The 20,548-nt window shown below is 48.2% G+C and overlaps 1 protein-coding gene across 4 annotated transcripts in view; it reads right to left on the bottom strand.

The window, feature by feature from the left end:
• The window catches only part of PPP2R5D (protein phosphatase 2 regulatory subunit B'delta), a 29,166-nt gene that overhangs the window by 8,172 nt on the left and 446 nt on the right, over positions 1-20,548 (bottom strand). Inside the window, exons 1-14 of one of the 4 annotated variants that reach the window (XM_021390781.1) lie at positions 20,517-20,533; positions 20,297-20,377; positions 17,906-18,457; positions 14,203-14,410; positions 13,056-13,255; positions 12,640-12,750; positions 10,537-10,629; positions 9,918-10,048; positions 9,466-9,525; positions 8,661-8,769; positions 7,483-7,536; positions 5,002-5,172; positions 2,949-3,076; positions 777-878 (exon numbers count right to left, since the gene is read on the bottom strand). In XM_021390781.1, the coding sequence (XP_021246456.1) occupies positions 777-878; positions 2,949-3,076; positions 5,002-5,172; positions 7,483-7,536; positions 8,661-8,769; positions 9,466-9,525; positions 9,918-10,048; positions 10,537-10,629; positions 12,640-12,750; positions 13,056-13,255; positions 14,203-14,410; positions 17,906-17,956 (1,418 nt within the window). In that variant the 5' untranslated portion in view covers positions 17,957-18,457; positions 20,297-20,377; positions 20,517-20,533. Of the gene's footprint in view, positions 1-776; positions 879-2,948; positions 3,077-5,001; positions 5,173-7,482; positions 7,537-8,660; positions 8,770-9,465; positions 9,526-9,917; positions 10,049-10,536; positions 10,630-12,639; positions 12,751-13,055; positions 13,256-14,202; positions 14,411-17,905; positions 18,458-20,296; positions 20,378-20,516; positions 20,543-20,548 lie in introns of those variants that run through there. The other 3 variants (XM_021390780.1, XM_021390782.1, XM_021390779.1) reach the window with 3 other exon arrangements.

Below are 20,548 nucleotides of genomic sequence, written 5' to 3'. Positions count from 1 at the left end.
CTCTTCATATCTTGGCAGTGAAAAAGTTATTAACGCCGTCAATTTAAATGCTACAAAATCCTATTTTCTCCATATACAGGTCACCCATCCCCAAACTCCACATCTCAACTTTGCTATTTATTGCTCTTTCACAACACAAAGCCAGCAGAAATCTGACTTGGGAAAGAAAAAGTTTCCTTCCAGCTTAATGAACTGATGCAACTCACCAATCGCACTGAACACAAGGCAGCAGAAAGAGCAGAGTTTTTTCTCTTTACTGCATCGCAGCACAGATACTTGCTGAGCTAAGATTTTAGCCCCACCATTTGTTCTTCAAAGTTGCAGACATTATTCCATCTTTATTACCGGAAAACTGAAAGCATCCTGTGGTGCAAAGGATGCATTATGCCCTCTGCAGCAAAATTATTCAGAAAACACCTTACAAAGCAGCAGGATCCCACGGGCATCACCAAGAACTGGTAAATATTTTCAAGGCAGAGCATGAGCTTCTCTGTAAAGCTGAGCAGACTCTACGCTGCAGTTTATTTCCTCATGACCCAGAAAACTCTGTCACTCTTTTCCAAGCTACCCGCTTCAGCAGAACTGAAAGGATTATCTGATCACGTGTGTAACAACTCTTCTCACCCCCACATACAGTTACTGCTGAGGAGTCCTCTACTTCTTGATGAAATGATTTGCACCATTCCCCCTCTGCCTACTGGGATCTACCAGCTGTTAGCATGTCTGAAGAGACTCCAGGATGAGCTCGAGCCACTGGGCAAGGAGCTCTTACTCACTTCTGCTTCTCTGCCTTGTATTGCTGTGTGCAGTCATCAAAAAGCTTTTGGTTCATCTCCATGAACAGCTTGAGTGCATTGTAGATTAGCCCATGGATCGTCCTGCAAAGAAAACAGGAAAGGAGAACAAGTCATGGTGGTATCAGGGATTCTCAGCCCTGAGTCAGCCCCAGCAGCAGAGACAAGAGCAAACAGTCACAGCAACTTGTACATAACAGCACTGGTACAGATTTTGACACAGTCCCATCTTTTAGAGTGGGAAAACCCCAGACACAGCACCTGAGACCATCACACAGAGAAAGAGACGGAGGAAAAAGAGAGAAGATCATTGGGAGAGTCCTGCTCTGACTGCTCTTCGCAAGCGCAAAAACAATCGCGCTCAATTCCTACAGTCACAAACTGGAGAGAAAGGACTCTAAGGACCTGCTTAGGGCTGTTTAGAAGAGGGATTTACCTAATCTAGCTCTAGTGCCTTCCACAATTAACCTCAAGATGCACAACATGACTTTTTTGGGCTGCCCAGTGTTTACTTATGAGTTTTGCTACTGAGCTGCCCAAAACGCAAACGTTCAGCAGCCCTGGAAATGGAAAAGAGCAGAGGGAGAAAAGCTGCCTTCGTGTCAGTAACATACATATAGGTTACACTGTGCCTGAGCAGACTGTGACAAAGACCCTTCCAAGGAATAAAAACAAGTATTCAAGCCGATTCTGAAATACCTGAGCTGGGGGAAAATGATGCAACTCTGCATAGCTGAGCCCTGGTGCATCTCCAGCTCTACAGATGGAATATGGAAGAGAGCTACAGCCCTGCTGGATTTATGCAGTCTGACTGACATGACATAGGGAAGAAATGAGCTATGGGAAGGAAGAGGGGAGCCTGAGGTACTCAGTCTATGCTGGAACAAAGTGATCAGTGTTAAAATAGAAAAAAAAAAGAGGAAAACACCTTTAGGACCTCTTCTGCCACACCAGCGCAAGAGAGACAAGAAAGAAAGGTAGAAACAGCAGAATCAGGAACGCCTGACTGCAAAAGAAGGAAGCAGAACTGGCAGAAGGTTTCAGACAGGAACATGAAGTCCTTTTCTGAACTCTGATCAGGTGCAGTAACACTGAGTGGGAGAGCAGCTATACATGTGTGTGTGTACGTATGTGTGCCTGCCTGCACATGCATGTGTCTGCTTTCTGGTAAACACACGTGCATGCCTGAAGTGTGCACGTGTTCATGTCTACATGTGTAGACTGAAAGAGACCAAAGGGAACAGACAGCAGGACAACTCAGCTTGGGGATGTTCATATGTTCACCCCAGTTTCTAGACCAGCCTTGACTGGTGGCTCAAGTCTGTGCTTCCTGCTACCGCTAAGGAAACAAACAGCAGACCAGTAAGGAGCAATTCTACCTCACAACCCTGTCGTTACCACAGCATACTCCTAAGTCCTGGTCTTGTCCAGTCTCCCCAGAATTAATTATTTTTGTTTTTCCATACTCTGGAATAGGAAAATATGACTTTATTTTTTCTTCCATCTCCCTGTGTTTTTTAAACAAGAAAACTTTGGGATCTCAGCTGTGGACTAAGCACTTCTAGTTAACGCATTAAAAAAAAAAGAGCTCTAAAGTTCAGTTTAAATGGACAAGAAATCAGCTGAAGAAGCAGTTGGAAGAGAGGCTAGCAGGAAGTTTAGGGGAGAACCACAACAGAGACAAGTATTGAGGGTGCAGATGCAGGAGGCAATCTGACACTGGACATCTTCCTGGCTGGTTCTGCTTTCTCCATTCTTTCTGTACTCAAGTGCAGTCAGGCACTGGCATCAGACTAAGTGTCTTGTCACAGAGAGCACGTGGGTGATCATCAGTTAATAAGCAGCCAAGAATCAGCTGGAAAGCCTACAGCACACCTCCAAGAGACTTGCTGCACTAGTGATACGCAGGCATCAAACTCTGGGTAGACCTGACAGCCACAGTGCCAATCCTTGCAAGATGCCTGACTCCTTACAGGCCACCGTGGTCTGCTGTGGCACCTTCCCACGCCGATACCAACAACACCCCCTCTGTCTCAGCACCTGGTGTCACCGAGTGCCATGCATCGTTGCACTGTAGCAGCATGCCCCAAGATCGCTAGTAGGTCAAGCAATCCTGCATGCACAGCGAGTGCCAGGGCATGCGGAAAGACCTACTTGTTCCAGTGACTCTTGGAGTTCTTGTAGAGCGCTGGAAACATGATCGGGAGAATTTTGGCTGCGTTATCGCTGATCAGGCTCATGATATATTCGTTGTTCCAATAGTACAGTGCTCGCTCTGCCACCTGCAGTGGGAGAGAAACCCATTCTTGGAGAGGCTCCTTCCAGTAACACCTGCGGTGCACACGGAAACTGTGCAGTGCTGAGACCAGAGCTTACCACCACCCAGAGGAGCAAATACTTCCCCACAGCACAGGCAGCAGGGCTGACCTTCACCAACGTCTGCATGGCCATTTTTTCCCTTTGCCTAGAGTGCTTTCCCTTATGGCATTTGCCAGACACTTCTCACTTTCCTGGGGGAAAACCTCGTGTTCTTGACTAGGCAAGCCCAACATTAACTCCAACGCTCTTTATACAACGTGTGAGCACAGTAATGTCATCCTCTTCAGGTCACGGCACAGACTAACTCCAAGCTTCCTTCATTTCCTCAGACTGTCCACCGTAAAGCTTCATAGCTACCATCCCTCCCTGGCCTTCTCCCTAACGCAGCCTCTCCGGCCATTTGAGCATGCTTCAAATACCAGGCCTACAATCCATCTACCTGATTTAGCGTGGGTGAAAATACGGAAAGTCTTGGAGCAGTCACTCTGCTCCAACAAGTCAAACAAATCTAGCAAGTTTCCAGATGGTGACAGATTCAACCACAATTCTTCGCGTTTGGCCACAAATTTCAGCAATGCAGGAACCAAGCCAATGGGTGAATTTCTGCATTTAGCACTGGCTTGAGGATGAGCTAAACACCTGGGAAGAGGCATCCAGTCTGTTTTATATTTTGTCCGACCGAACTCATGATATCCTCCTAATATATCATTTCACGTGAGTAAACAAAGTGAAATTCATCTTGTGTTCACCTACCCAGCCTTGGTTTCCAACCATTATATCTTGTTAAGCCTTTGTCTGCTGGATTAATGCACAGCTCACTTGGAGAAAACTCTCCCACACCAAGATACTCAGACTTACCAAGAAGTCAGTTCCCACTTTTGCTCCCTGACAAGTTGCAGACACTGAAACTGTTTAGTCTTACTGTATGGAACACCTTTGAGGTTTATTCCTCCGGACCGTGGAGCATTCACAAGTTGTCCATGTTTTTCAGTCCTGTTTTGCAACGAGCCAGCAGCAGAAGAGGACTGGTCTGAAATACAGGATGCCTCTCCTCCAGCCTTTGCCCTTGTCCATTCAAGCTCCTTCATTCCCTACTGTAGCTACTTTCATATGTAAAGGTCTTGTTAGCCCCTTGGTTCCCATCAACCAAAAAAGTAATCCACGTCCAGTTGATTTCCATCAAGCTCCCCAAGCCTCTTCCAGAGTCACTCCCTTCCGGGAAACCTGGAACTTTTACACACAACCTAGGCCAATCCCAGTTTTGGTTTCTGAACACAGCTTTGTATCTCACTGTATTCAAAGACAGACGGAAGGCAGTCTGCCTCACTGTGCAGTCACACCCACCCTGGGGGTGTGCTACGTCACCATTTAACACCCCACCCACACCTGGGCAAGCCACGTTTCAAGGAACAAGGATGAAGCAGACTACCACTTTCAGTACACCTAACTATCATTAACACTGGAATAATACAAAGCACCTTGTCTGAAGCCACTCTTGTTCCACGGCCTCTCTTTCATCAGCCTCAATCTAGTACTGCAGCCAGCTTGGATTTACTGTGACAGGGTGACACTGGATGGAATTCCTCTATACTGCATCTGCTAGACAAAACAGGAGGGGGCAGAGTACCTCTGCTCCAGCTGCTGCACAGCACAGCGCAGCAGGAGGGGGCCCACTAATCAGCTTAGCTCTCCCCCTGGATGAGATTGCCCTGGGGTTGGGGTGAGGATTCTCACCACCTCCCACCACATGGCACCCCAGTAATCTCTTCTGGTGGCACCACCATGTGCTACTGATCCACAAAAACAAGCTCAAGAGCTGTGGCATAACCCTTGCACGCCAGGTGGGTTACAAGCCAGTCCCCTACCCGCTCCCTGAGCTGGGACCCACCTGGAAGTGTGGGCTGGAGACGCACTTGGCCAACTGCCTGAACAAGGGCTCCATAACTTTCACAAATTCAGATGGCTCAATCACATCCAGGATCTCTTCCAGCTCATTTAAAAACATCACCTCCTTGGGACTGTGTGTTTTCGGCCAGAACTTCAGCAAGCCCACAATCACCTGAGTAGGAAGGGTACAGACATAGTGTTAGAGACTGAAAGTTAACACAGGGTGCGAAATAAGATTTAAAAAGCCTGGTCACAACAGCAAAGGAAAGGAAGTAACAGAAATAACGAGGCTTTCTCAGAGAGCCAGGGTGAGTTACCAGGGAAGAAGGAAGAGAAAAGCACAAACTCTGCCAAGCTGCACACAAGACAGCAGCGCTGCCCAGGATGCTAGCATTTAGTACTACCAGCACAAAGCTTACAACTACTTCTTCCCCCAGCACTCTTTAACAAGGAAGGATCAAGCCAGAGTGGGCAGGGGATGCCAGATGGCGCAGAGCAACAATGAAAGATCAACCAGTAAAATCAGAAATGCTATGGAGGTGATTAAGGAATCATTATTCAATATACCACAGAGCCCGAACGCTACAAAGTACCCAATAAATAACGCAATGGCCACGTTCAGAGGAAGCAAAAGGAAGAACCATTACACATAAAGGTAACTGGATTACAGAGCTCATTCTTGAAGACTTTAGAGCCCAAACACGCTCCAGAAAGGAACAGATATGTTTACGGAGGCTAAACCTAATGATGATGATGAGATACAACAATGCAGATGCAACTCCTGCCTGAGGAAACTATTGCTTACAAGATAGATAGTGGAGGAATATACTAGGGGAATATAGATCTATATCCCACTTGATTAATATCGTTTCCTTGCCTAGCCATCTGCTTCTAGGCACTGTCAAAGACAGGATCCATCATCTTGCAGACCTTCACTCAGTTGGAGCCGTCAGTATGGTGTTTACAGAAATGCTAACTGTGCACTAACTCTACGGTCACTAGATTCAGACAATTCCTGGTAAGAGCCACTATTTTGAACTGTGCACTTCAGCAGTCTGATCCTGAAGCAAGCACTTGAGAGAAATTTCACCCCAGTGCAAGGACAGCAGTAGGCAAAGCAACAGCAGGATGAGGAACATCTGAGCCACCAACTCAAGGCTCAAGGAGCAGTTCGGCATCCTCAGAGTTTGTCATTACTCAGGTCTGCTATCCAGGCAAGACCTAGCTTCAGTGACTCAGACAAGTTCTCCTACAGCTAAGGTGGTGCAAGGTATGTCGAGCCTGTGCTCACTATTAGCACATCTGAAGCCTTGCTCACCTGGCAATCATTTACTATTTGAATAAGCCGCAGAATGAATTCTGGAAATACTGAGAGACTTTCAATTTCTCTCTTATCCCTCACCCTACAGCAGGAGCTTTGACAGGAGGCTGCTGGGCTGGATTTCAGCTACAGGAAGTATTCAGCATGATCAGGAAGCTACTTTACACAATTTGTTTCAGAGCAGGCTTTTGGGAACACAGAAAACTGAGGTCCTACATTAAAAAAAAAAAGAAAAAAAAAGCAAGGAGATCTGTTTCAGCATTCTAGAATCAGAGCTGCAGAGCCAGGAAGCTGACCAGCTTCCACTGAGCACCAGAAACACACACATTTCAGCCAAAGAACAGAACGACCTCAGCTAGCGTTACTCATTAAAATGCTCACACTTTCTGGTGCTCCCTGCTACAATGACACAAGCACATGGCCATCTGCTGTTTTGAGGTTGCAAAGCTCAGCTCTGTAGAAGACATTTCCTGGCCTGCCGTAGGTGGAGAAAGATGCGTCTCTTGCCAACCCTCTGCCAAGCCAGCATATAGCCTGGCTAACACTGCATGCCTGCATAGCCAGTGACTGGAATATGTGAGGGACCCACTCCTCACACATTTTAGAACTTGCTGTTTCAACAGCACTACATCCTGAAGGCATATGTCTCTACACTGTGACTTAACACCATGGAGTTCGCATACTGATGCTAGAACAGGAAGAATACTTTCATCAAGAAACAGTGGCTTGCCTGAGTAGACTTCTGGGTTCCAGGTTTATAACCTCATCCTGACAGTTTTTCAGCCAACTCTGGCAGCCTGAACTCTTAGTATTTCACGGCCCTTGTGAGTTAATGCTGGTTCCACCAGATATCAGAAAGCAATTTGTTTTGTCTCTGCAAAATCTATCACTGGCTGAAAGCTCTGCTCTGAAAGGACACTTGATATATTTGCTCCAACGTCTGAAGCACAAAGGCAAACTTATCCATGTTCTTGACGCTTTCAGGAAGGTTTGCACATGAGCAGCACTGTCCATTTTGCCCACAGGGTGCCAAGCAAGTTCAGTAAATAATCAATATTCCCCCCAAACTCTTTAGCCTTTTTTCACTCTTTCTGAACTCTAAGGAAGCTGTGAAGCTTTGGAGACTTGACTGTCATGCAGAGGTTAAGAAAGGTTACTCACCGGCTCCGTCAAGCTGCTGTCTTTCTCCAAGAACTGTACAACACAGTATGCCAACTGCAGGAGAACACATGGCAACATTAGAGCTTCCTCAAGTGTGCTGGAAATATGAGTGCTACCACCACCACCACCACCCACAATTGGAAGTAACATAAGGCCCTCCACAGTGTGTATGACAAGCAGGCAGCTACAGCTACAAAGGAATCCAATATTATCATATAATGCTTATGTTGGAGGGGACCTTAAAGATCATCTAGTTCCAATGCTCATGCCATTGGCAGGTTTGCCAGCCACTGGATCAGGCTGCCCAGGATCCCATCCAACCCGGCCTCGAATGCCTCTGCCCATAACCTCTGGGCAACCTGTTCCAGTACCCCATTATCCTCTGAGTAAAAGCCTTGCCTCTTTTAGGTAAAGACATTCCCCCTCGTCCTATCACTATCAGACTGTATAAAAACTCAGTCCCAACTCTTCTGATGGCAAGTGGGGCTTAAGACCAGATATGGCCTGAGCTTAGTGAGCGCATGCAACCTGAGAATAAAATGAGTCACCTAGAGCAGTCTGCAGCTAACACACTCAAATGCAAGCACAGCCACACACATGGGAAAGAGCAAACCTGACTATCACCCAGTTAAAACAAGGTTGGGAGAACAGATATCACTGTTCAGCATCCATTTTTCACTTCCTAGCCTGAGTCCTGATCTTCTCCATGCTTCTCTTCTTTTATGACTTCTAAATGGCAAGAAATTAATCTCTGTGCCAGTCTAGCAGTCCAGCACACCAATCCATCTGCACATCTCAGCAATGACTAACAGCTGACACACCACATACAGAGGATGATGAATGGAGCTCTGAATTTTACCTCCCTTGTTTCAGTAATGCACCAATATTTCACAATCTTCCATCACAGAAAGGCAAAGCAGGCCAGAGCATTAAGTCAGCAGGAAGTGGAGGGTACCTTCCTATCAGCCAGTGGCATAAAGCTCATTCATAATGCACACAGGCCCAGGCACCTCAAAGCTGGGACAAATCACCACAGTAAAAAGCTAGTGTAAAGCCTCAAACACCTTACAGCAAGAAGGTCATATAATATAGTAATGCAGACTGACAAACAGCTATAAGCAAACCTGAACAAGCACTACTGCAAGAATTCTGCCCTTGGAACTTGAAGGACTTCTCACCTGTGGGTGGTAGACGCTGAGAGATTTCACTTTGTGTAGTGGTAACAAGACCCTGATGAGGAACATTTTGTGCTCTTCCTTCAGAGGCAAAGCAAACCCATTGATTATGCTGAAAAGAAACAAGAATCTCATTCATGTACTTATCCAGCAGAAACACAATATGTCTCACCACAGAAGAATCAGTGAGATGCTCTAGCTTTCATTAATAACTTGAGAAAGCACCTACCAGCGGAAGTGCAGTTGCTGGGGCCCAACCTTGCAAACCATATCCAGTGAAAGCATGCTTCCTTATCAGGCATGGCAGGGAAAAGCCTCTAAAGGAGCCAAGGCTCTGCTTTTTCTGTGCCAGAATAAGCCCAGGAACCTTCAGACACAATTTAACAGAACCTCTGGGGAAGTCCAGCACAGAGGTAGCCCAGTCATCAAGGCTCAGCTTCAACAGAACAGAATAACAGCAGCGTAAGAGAAGGCTGCTTCTGCTGCAGGGCAGTTAAAGCTATGGAGGAGGCTGCCCACTGCTATGGTTTGTCAAGGCTGCGAGAAGCTCTTCTGCCTCAGCTGGTAGTAAGAGTAAGAGTGGCTGGTCTCAAACTCAAAAGAACAGCAGACAGATGTGGGGAAGAGAAGGCTATCGCTGCATTTGTCAGCAGGCTGGAAAGCACCGTGTGCTTCACCAGTGAGATTCTCTAAAAAAGGGAGCTCCTGCAACAACAGCTGGAAGAGAGCACTACTAGCTCAGACAGCATGCTGAGCTAGGACATCTCACCCACTGTGACTCCTCTGGGACTTACAAGACCATCTTTACCTTCCTAGGATCTCCAGCAGCTCTGCAATCCCATTGTGATGCTCTGTTTCATAGATAAACCTGAAGAGAGAAGAATAAGATGTCATTGCCAAACACTGGATCCAGTCTGATAAGGAAAAGGAAGGAAAAACTATGGAGACAGGTATTCGTCTAGAAAACAGAACTCACAGAAGACAGTTCAAGATGTGAAAGATGGAGGCAAATATTCTATTCACAGCTTCCAGATCAGCACAACTTCAAAGAAGCTAACGCTCACCAATCCCAACATTTGCAACGTATGCTGAAGACAGCACTTCCAAACCTTCGCTGCTCTTAGGCACAGGCCAAGGCTATCCATACCAAAACAGAATGACATAACTAAGCCACTTGGCTAATTAAAGCCTAGATCAGAGACAATCTCACTGGATTGTACCAACCATCCATCAGGCCAGTGGCACTAGGAGACACCTCACCTGTAAAATATATTGTTGATCTGCCGTCTCACGTACGCTCGCAGACCCAGGAACTTCCCATAGATCCTGTGCAGAATAGTCTTTAGGAAGTCTCGTTCTCTGGGGTCTTCACTGTCAAAGAGATCCAGCAGCTGTGGGGACAGAAATTCAGTCAGCGCCTGCATACTGACTGTCTGGATGAGGCTATGAGCAATATTGGGCAGTGCTCCTACTCAGCAAAAGTGGCTCCTCTGATCAAGAGATGCCTAAAGCACCTCGAGCACAGTGGTCACCTTCCTACCTACAAGCTGGTACCATCAGTACTCTCATCTTCTAAAGCACAGCAATGACCTACACACTCTCTAAAGCAGCGTGCTCCCATGCTCCCCCTGAAAGGCCCCCAGTGCCCCTCTCCCACCTACACAATGACAATGAATTCCAGAGACTACAGCCTGCACACACTCTTGACCTGCTCTGAAAGTTCTAACTGCTCTTTCAACAAAAGCTATGGGAAGAAAGAAAACCTTCATCATCTAGCACCTCCTGATCAAGCTGGACTACTTGCATAAGACCTTGGCCAAAGTCTGCTGCATGTCCTTCATAAAGGTGCTGCACAGCAGCAGGAGCTATGATTACTTACAGACAGTACAAACTTCTGGTCAATGTATTTCTTTGCTATATTTGGTTGAAAATCAGGTGACTCCAAGAACCGGAGGAAGAACTCGTACACCAGCTGCAGAAGCAAAAAGAGATCACTTAGAAATCCTCCTCATCCTCTCATCAATGTTTACTTCACATTTTAAATGTTTTCCATCTCCTAAAGGGCTTGAAAGAAGGCTGGGAGGCCTGAACGAGGGCACAGAAAACACAGGAATATGCATTTCCCCACCCACTAACACCAATTCAGTTGCCCTCACTGCAATGGGCTATGGAGCAGTGGCACATAACTGCCCAAGTCTGCATGAGATCTCATCACCTTAGGTCCTGCCAAAGACAAAAGCCACCTACTCAGATCAAGACACTAGGCCTTGGAAAATCTGCTAGCTTCAGTCTCTACCTCTGCAGAGAACAGAAACCTCCAGAAGAGAAGACAAAGGCTTAGGTTTATTGGAATCATAGAATAGAATAGTTTGGGTTGGAAGGGACCTTTAAGATCATCTAGTTCCAGGCCCCTTGCTATAGGCAGGGACACCTCCCGCTACACCAGGTTGCTCAAAGCCCCGTCCAGCCTGGCCTTGAATGCCTCTGGAGGCACCTACCACCTCTCTGGGCAACCTGTTCCTGTGTCTCCACCCTCACAGTAAAGAATTTCTTCCCAATAGCTAGTCTAAATCAACCCTCCTCCAGTTTAAAGACATCTCCCCTTGTCCTGTTGCCACATGCTCCTACAGAAAGTCCTTCCCCAGCTTTCCTGTAGGCTCTCTTCAGATACTAGAAGGCTGCTATAAGGTCCAACAGAGCCTTCCCTTCTTGGAAGCCTTTGAGACACACCAAGGAAGAAGAAAAGAGCAGACATGAAATTGAGCCCAGGAAAACACACAGTGTCCTCTGACCCCTGGGAACTGGCTTCAGATTTGGATTGACCCTGCTAAACCACCTGAGATTCATGCTGTGTCACAACCCAACAAGAAAAGCCAGCCTGCTTTCAGAAGGCTGTTAGTGTTGAAACTTCCAGTACTACTGTTGTCCTAGACTGGCAAGACTATCCAGAGCTGCCAAGGACAGCAGTACAGAAAAACTGAGGTAACGATGAAAACTCAGCAGCGGACCTCTTGCCACAAACCTGTGCTGCCTGGTGCTGACTTAATTCTAAGAAATAAATGCTTCCCAGCATTTGCAGCACACTGGTGCTGAGGACATGCCATTCCCATCAACACTCACATCCCTATGTTGTCAACTGCAGAAGCGAGAAGTGATTAACCACTGCTGCAGAACCGCACTTCATGTCCTCTGTATTTTCGCTTCATCCTGCAGTGACTAGCACTTGTTCTGCCTTTGTCAGATTGACTGCACTTCTCCCTGCAAGCGTCTGAGGAGACTCTTATAAACTTACCTCCTGACTTACACTTTTGAGCTCTGTTAATCTTCTTGCCTTCATACCACTTTTCACCTAATTTGTCTTAAACTATTTCTCAGGAATAAGCTTACTGAAGAAATCCTGAGCCCCTTTCCTTTTTCTTCCCATCCTGTTCCCTGTCTTCTTCTGGTCACATTTGCTCCCAGTTACTGCAACCATGTTACATCAGTATAAAATAAATATGTTAGCAGGTGCTAGCACAGGTCTTGCTTTGGCAACAAGCACTCGTGCTCCTCCACATGCCTCCGAGAGAGCATAGCAAGGAGAGGAGTGCCAAAGCAGACAAGGGTGCTGCCTCTAATACTGCTGAAGCCCAGAGGATGAGAGCTCTTGAGCCATCAGGAGTGGAATTAACACTGTGGGGAGTTACTTCTTACAATGGCAATATGGCACAACTCCCTCTACTCCTAGCACAGTGTTCACTTCCAGCCTACCTCAGTGCCACCAGACTACAGCCATCTGCAGGTGAACGTTGCAGAGCCATCAGCATGTTTCCAGAATGCCCCCATCGCCCGCATTGCCTACATGCTACTTCTCACCCACAGCCTTGGCCATCCCTATCCTAGCACACAGCAACACTGGCTTACTAGGACAGGGATCCAGGTGATATGGACCCTCAGCTTCCTGGAAATAAATACACCAGATCTATACCTTCCTTCTCCTCACCTGAAGGTGTGGCCAGGCAGCCTCTAACGTAGGCTCATCTTCCTCAGGGTCAAACTCCGCTCCTGTGGGATTGGACGATGGCGGAAGCGTTCGGAAGAGATTCACTGAAAACTGAAGTGAGCAAACAGGAGTATGAATGACATCTCTGCTCTTATGACGGGCCTCCCACAGCAAATCCCTCACTGCAGGCAAAAACCTTTCCTTCTAGAGGCTGCAGGGTTACAGATAAACTCCACAAGTGCAGTTTGTGGCAGAGAGAAAAACTTCCACCTCTCTTTACAAAGGACAGGAAAGACTGGGGTCACACTCCTCTGAAAAATCTGTTTCTCTCTCTATTCTCTTGGTCCCCAAAGCACACGCCTCTGAACAGTCCCCGTTTCTTTGGCAAACAAGCACATGCTGGCCCCATGCCCTACCATAATAACAGCTTCAGGATAGATGGCCTCAGTGACGACATCATGATTGTGTGTGATGTATTCTACCATTTCATTGAGACCTGCTCGTTTCACCTCCTTGAATTTCAGGTCACTGAGGGGGTCAGAGATGAAGTCAAAAAGCACACAGCACTGCCGCAGCTTCTGGATGAAAAGCTCTTCTCGTTCATGTGGAGGAGCATCTGGAAGAGAAAACAGGATGTCAGACCTTGGAGGCAGGCAAAGCACCTATCTGGTTTGCCCAGGGACTGGCATGGTTCACCCCCTGCCGTGCATTCCTTTCCTTAGTCACAGACCCCCTTGAGCTGGCGGGGTACGAGGGAGAGTAACTCCTGATATGGAGATAGGAACAGTGGAGGTAGAGAACAACTACTCCATCTTGCGATTTCAAACTCTGTATGGGTTTCTGATCTGATAAGCATCAATACCTTCCCATTACGCACTACTGTGGAAAAGAAACTCACTTTACTGGCTTCCCTCACAGACCAGCTGAACCACCAGGCAGCTCCCTTTCCTAAAAGGCCTGTTTCCGTGAGCAGTGTCAGCAATGGGCCTGGCTGAGTGACTGCTGACAACACTTTCTCCATGTCTCCACTTAAGGCACCTTTAATCGCACCATTATGGATACTAACTGCTAATGCTGGGTAATTGCCCTAATGTAGACAAGTTCAACACCACTATCATAACTTCCAGCGGAAGCATGAGGAGGCGGCTCAGTACTCTCCCAGGAACAGGTGACCGTAGGAGCCAAGAGCAGTCTGTACCAAGGTCTCTGCACTTTACCACCCTCCCACACAACCTGGTGAAGAATGTGAAGCAACCTCAAGTAAACATCAGCACCAGGGCTTCAACTGTTGCAAATGGGAAACTGATTAATGAAGTTCATATTGAATACCCTCTTCTTCTTTTAGGCCTGAATATCCTCTTTTTCTTTTAGGCCATCCATCAATTTGCAGCCTGCTGCCATATCAAGCACCTTTCCCAGAGCCATCCCTACAGCACCGCTGGCAGGAGGTTGGCAGGACACTACCAAGGTCACCCTGGAAAAAGCCCTTACACCACAGTGCTCTTCTGCCTGAAGAAAGCACAGCTTGTTAGGAAGGTCACTCCTGCCCCCCAGTTTCTGTACCTTTAAGGGCTGGGAGCTTTTGCAGTTCCCGGTTTTTGCTCAGATTGAAGCGAGAAGAGCTGTGTCGACGCTCCTTCTTCACAATCTGGGGTCCCCCTGAGTACTTGATCTTATTTAGCTGGGTTGGTGGGGGAGCACTGTTACTGGGACGCTTATTTGAAGTTGTTTGTTGCTGCTGCTGCTGAGGCTGCTGCTGTGGCTGCTGGGCCTGTCGATGGAAAAGAAAGTAAAACAGCTCATAAGCTTTTACCTACAAGCCTCACATGCAATAAGATATGGTCACTATCTTCTTGGACTGAAGAAACCGGGCACATTTTTCACCATCACGCTTGCGTATCAGTACATCTCATCCACTTGTGCAAGGCTCTAGACCAGCTGGTTGCATGGGCAGCGTTATCTGCAAAGCGTACATCAGTTTTACTCATATCTGTGAGGTACTATGAAAGCATTAGAGCTTTCTAGCACATGTGGTGCTAGAGATATGGAAAGCAAGGCCACATCTTGCAACAGGCTACAAGAGCTTACTCACAAAAACTCTCTTGTGCAGAGACATCCTCTCAACTTTGTGCCTCCTAAACAGCACTTAGAGACACTTTTTTATTTTTAGCAGGTAACCAGAAACTCAAGCCAGTGTTTTCTCAACTCAGCTCTGTTCTGGCTGAAGTTCTGCTGGTTCCACTCAAGCTTTAGTGGGTCATTACCTGACTTTGTAATACCACACTGACCCAGCTCATGGAAAACTTATGCAAGAGGGAAACACCTCGAGAAAGCAGTCAGGGCTGGAGTAGGCACTCCAGCCTTGCTGGGAGAGCACAGCGTTCCCATTTCTCCCCAGAATGCCAACCAGTAGGATTCTGGGGGAAAGCATCAGCAGTGCAGAAGCTTATCGGAGCTCTCCTCCAAACAAGATATTGCCAGTACTTCCCTGTGAGGACTGGCTTACCTGCAGCTTATCCAAGACAGGAACAGTCCTTACCCTGAACTGAGTTCTCACTTTCCAAGGAGGTGCAGCACAGCATCACTGTTCAAGAAGAGCTAACGCACCTGCATTGTGGGGAGGCTGGATCACTCTCCTTCCGCAGGGAATAAGGGCAGAATACGAACGCTGAGCCACCACAGGGGAAAGGTGGTACAGAGAGGAAAAAAGGTGCATCAGCAGCCTTACAGGTAACACTGAGGGAAGGAGAACCCATGTGTCCTGCTAGAAGACATCTGAGGCTGACAGAACATGCCTGTACATTCCCCACCCACTCAGCAATGCCACAGACAAAATGTTCCCAGCACAGAATGTGTACTGCAGGCCAACAGTCTACAGCCATGCCCTCTACACTAGGGGGTCTGGAAAAGTCATTGCCACTAGCTTCTAGTCTCCAACAGCTGGCACGAAGAGAGACAAAACACAGCTTCAACTGCTAGTTATTTAGGAAATGGATACATGCACACACAACACATAATAAAGTTTCCTAGAGAAAATCCAGTGATGGGGAAAGCCAGATACATTCTCATGCTGCAGCACTCAGAGGGTTTTAGCGCTGATTACTTCTGTATGGACCTTCTGGCATCAGGCTGAATTCTTGCTTTCAGAAGGCTCTTCCTACAGCAGGCCCACTGTCCTTCTGCCTTCAATACCCCCATACTTTGGTAACATGAATCAGGAGAGGAGAGGTTTGTTTTAAGCTTCTTCAACATAGTTGTATCCTTGAGAACACAGCAGCCTGCCAAAACAAAGCTTTTCCCTTAACACCCAGGTATCAGCCTCACAGACTGTTTTCCTGACATCATCATCAGCTGACCACTATAAGCACACCCGATCAAACTGCAGCCCCACTCCTGACACCACCACAGCTGCTTGGAGAGACACTGTTTGTCAGCCATGTGTGCTGAAGCCATCAGGGAATGGCACAAAGCAGTTTGCCCGAGCGCGGTGCAGCAGCCCCACCTTTCCCGCTGCAGTGGAGCAGGCTGCTCTGACAGCAGGATGGGCCAGCCCCAATCACAAGCACGTTTGAGCTCCCCCAGGCACAGGCTCCCCGGCTGCTTGGCATTTCCTCCCTGCTAGTTCCCACCACCTCTCCTCCCTGGTAGGAACTTGTCAGTGCAAGTCAATGAGCCCCAGGCCCTGGGCCCGTTCTGATCTATTTCTATTCACTCTGGGCTCCAGGAGATGCTCTTCTCCCAGCCGCTCCGAGCGCAGCGTCAGCTTCTCCTCTGTTCTCCTTCCCATCCATGACCTCACCTCTGCAGGCACTCCCACTGCAGCTGGGTGTATCGCCACTCGGAAAGCCCTTCTGCCTCACTGGTCCCCTGAGCATCTCCCGCTTGCTAAGCTTTCAGCCCAGATCTGCTCTCAGCTCCTCCTCCTCAGATGACTCTTCCCTTTCCATCCCTCAAGTCAGTACCTGCTCTTTGTCTGCTGTTACACAGCTTCCCCTATTAAAATCAACCTCTGTCTCAGAAGTAACACCAACACGCTGTAACGCCTATGTCTGAATAATGAACTCCAGGTACTGCAGTAACAAGCCCCATGGAGATATCTGCAAAACACGTAATACAGCAGCTCAGTGAAAAGGAGCACCCTCTCCCAGAGCTGTGCATGTCATCAGTGAGCCTCCAAGCTGCCCTTGAGGCTGCACAGCAACTCCTCTCTACTCTTTACTGCTGCTGCTAATCCCTGCTCTCACTTCCAGGTCATTAACTCTCTTCACCACCCAGCTGCCTCTCCCAGGCTTTCTGGTCAGGAGTAACTCTTTCTCATCCTCTCATCCACTCTGCCTTGTGCTCTTCTATTTCTTTTTTCTCCTTAAATAGCTACACAGAAATTCTCTCCGTTCATACCTTCGTCATGTTCCATAGGGAATGATCTAAAAAAATCTTTTATTTCCCACTCTCCGCTCTCACATTTTCTTCCACTGCTCCAATCTCTTCTGGAGCAAACCACGCTCCTCCAAAGCCAGGGGCTGGCCAAGCTATGCTGCCTCATCACCTCAGACACCTTCACCAAGATGGGCATCTAACAGAGCACTGCACTAACCCCCTGCAGGTAGTTCAAACGCCAGCTCTGGTGGGGATCTACCTGCTTTTGAATGCATCTGCCCCTCCACCTCAGCTCCACTAAAGACACCTTTGCTGCAAAGAATGAAATGCTACAGGTTTCCTACCCTCTTCATCTCCCCCCACAAAGATCCTCACAGGAGGTCCTAGTCCGCCACACTTGCTCAGGTCTGTCAAACGAGAGCTGCTCTTCAAAGAGCTTTACTCATTCCACCAGCTGGACAACTTGCCTGCAGAACAAGTCACAACTTTCTGGTACCAGGATAAATGAGGACTGTGAGACGTCCTCTGCTCCGTGCAGCATGGCGTGAAGGAGGAAAAAGCATGCTGGAAGAGAACTGCCCAAATACTGTTCTGCTGCAAGTCCATCAAACATTTGATCTATTGAGACACAAAGATTCCATTCCGAGAATGGAAGACAATTCCATTCAGAGCACCTTCGGAAAAGGCAACCGAGCAACCAGAACTCCATGGAAGAATTTAGAAGTCACAAGACTCCCACAACAGCAGCAGAGGCATCAATTCCTACCAGACAATACTGCTCCAGGTGTTCCATGAGGGCAAGAGCCCCTCCTGCTTCTGATAGGAGGAAGGAGTCTAGCTCCTAGCACACAGACCGAATTCCTCACCCCCAATGTTAAAGTCAAAATACCTTTCTGTGCTTCCTGAAGAGCAGGAAAATTGCATTCAAACTGGTATACATTTCTTCTTATCAAGCAAAGAGCTCTCTTCCATTCTGCAGCAGAGCAGTCCAGAGACAAGAAAGCACCAAGAGAGAACAAACTTCACTGCAAACTCAACAGGGAAATGGAGATGAGACCTGTGGCAGCAGCACATTGGAGGTGTCTCCTCTCTGCTCTCTGTTCCTGTGATCAAAGGAGACCCAGCCTTCCATCTTAAAGAAGGGCTGGATTTTGTTTGGGGTATGAGGAAATGGCTGGGTATGTTTTGTGGGAGGGAAGGTTAGACACGTCACTTCTAAGTTTCTCCTGTAGCCAGGAACAACCAGACATTATGTGCCATTGCAGGTAATGGAAGGAAACTTGTAACTAACTCTCCCTCTCTGGCTGCAGCACTCGTTACCAGGAAACACAGCCACAGGCCACTGGTTTGGATGGGGACATCACAGTGCTCTGCTTTGGTGGCTCTCCATCACCTTTACATTGCAAGACTCAGGCTTCCTTCTTCTTCCTAGAGCTGGGAACTCAACAGACAAAGAATACCAAATAAATAAAAGGTAAGTCTGACCCCACGATGCCAAACTAGGCGTTCCCTCACTTGTTAAATCAGCAGACAGCCCTCAAGCAAGCTGTTTGTAGCTGAATACACAACATAAAACAGGCAGAGGCCAAGACAGAGATGGGATATACAAAGAGGAACTACAGAACTGCCACCAGCTCCAAGGCAAACAAACTCAGCTGGTTCTCCGCTGGCTACAAGGCAGGTTAGGCATGAGCATGGCTTGAACCTTGAATTGGATTGGCTGTAGTAGGGATATTTTTTGAGGCTGTGCAACACAGGTTCATGCTTTGAAGGAGACCCTAAAGTAACCTTATTTGGACCATGGTGTTCCCACTGAACCACAGAAGACTTCCTGGCCGTCATTAGCCTTACGTCTCCCATACTCAATCCTCCAAATCATACGTGCAACACGTTCCAAACAAGACTTGAGCACATAGGCTTCTATGGACACAGAACTGACACAGCTTGTTTGCCAAACTGCAATATTAGAAAGAAACAAACAAACAAAAGCCATACCACCATACACATGTATGCATCCTTTGCTGGGCATGCATACAATGCTCTTCCAAGCCAAGCCTCAGAACCCACAAGCACACTGTTTGAGTGCTGGACAGATTCAAATCTGCCAGAAAAGCTCCTGCCAACCCAAGTTTTTATTAGTTCTAACACAGCTTTTCATATTATCACATTCTTCTGAAGCCATCCTAATATATCTAGATTGGCAACATCAAAATTGAGAATGAGACTCTGCAAAGCTGGGAATACAGACTGTGCCTTTTTGTGAGTAATGTTGAGCTCAGCAATGAAGCTGTTATACCAAAGAAGAATCACTTCATCTCTAGCACTTTACCCCTATTCTTTGAGGTGTCCTAGCAATTATTTCAGTCTCACTCCCCCAGAAAATGCCTTTCAAGAACAAGTTCCTTTTCTCTGACTCCTCACTGCTCTCCCACTCTGACACCAGGTGACAACAGAGTTGATTGTGCTTTGCTCTGACAGGAGCAATGCAACTGCTCTTGTCTGTCAGTCTTCCTCCTCCCTAGGAGCTGTGGCTCCTCTCACAGAATATCCCCAGAGGGAAAGGACCCATAAGGATCATTAAGTCCAACTCCCGACTCCACACAGGACCACCCAAAACCCAACCCCAATGTCTGAGAGCGGTGTCCCAGCGCTGCCTGAGCTCCAGCATCGGGGCCATGCCCACCACCCTGTGGGGCAGAGCCTTTCCCTCACCCCCAGCTGCCCCTCCCCTGACACAGCTCCATGCCGTTCCCTCGGGCCCTGTCACTGTCCCCAGAGAGCAGAGCTTTGCGCTGCCCTCTGCTCCCTGTGAGGAGCTGCAGCTGCCATCAGGCCCCAACTCAGCCTCCTCTGCTCCATGCTAAGCAAACCCAAGGGCTTCAGCTGCTCCTTATTCATCTTGGTCTCTAGACCCTTCTCCATCTTCATATCCCTCCTCTGGACACTGACCGTTTTATGTCCTTACACTGTGGTTCCCAAAGCTGCACACAGTGCTAGAGGCGAGGCCGCACAGCACAGAGTCACCTCAGAGGCTGCCATGTCTCTCCCTGCAGCCAGCTTTATCACACTGCCCCCAGCTTTGTGCCAGGCCTTTCTGCAGGGCTGCACGGCAGGAGGCTCGCCGTGGCTCCTCCATCGCTCCCTTTGGGCTGCAGCTCGAGGGGCACTAACTTCGTGTGAACTTTCGCCTTCGCTGCTCTCTGCTCTGAACCCACGGATCCGGGGGGGATCCTCCCTCGGAGGAGCGCAGGGACAGAGCCGTGCGAGGCGGAAGCCTTACCTCTTCCGAATTCTCAGCCCCGCCATCCTTCCCGCTGCCGCCGCCGGGCTTTGTGGTGCTTTTGGCCGACTTCGGAGACTCCTGAAAGGCCGAAAAAGCGAAACGTTCACCCTGCGCGCCCCGACACCGCGGCCCCGCGCTGCCTTTGTACCTCCTCCCCCAAGAAGGGCACCCTGCGGCCCGCTCCGAGGCCTCTACCGGGGCAGCGGCCCGGCCGTACCTCTCCTACCGAGGGCATCGCCGCGGGAGAAG

This window comes from Numida meleagris, chromosome 3 (assembly GCF_002078875.1).
Source record: "Numida meleagris isolate 19003 breed g44 Domestic line chromosome 3, NumMel1.0, whole genome shotgun sequence".
Classification (NCBI taxonomy): domain Eukaryota; kingdom Metazoa; phylum Chordata; class Aves; order Galliformes; family Numididae; genus Numida; species Numida meleagris.
This window is presented reverse-complemented; position numbering and strand designations above follow the sequence as displayed.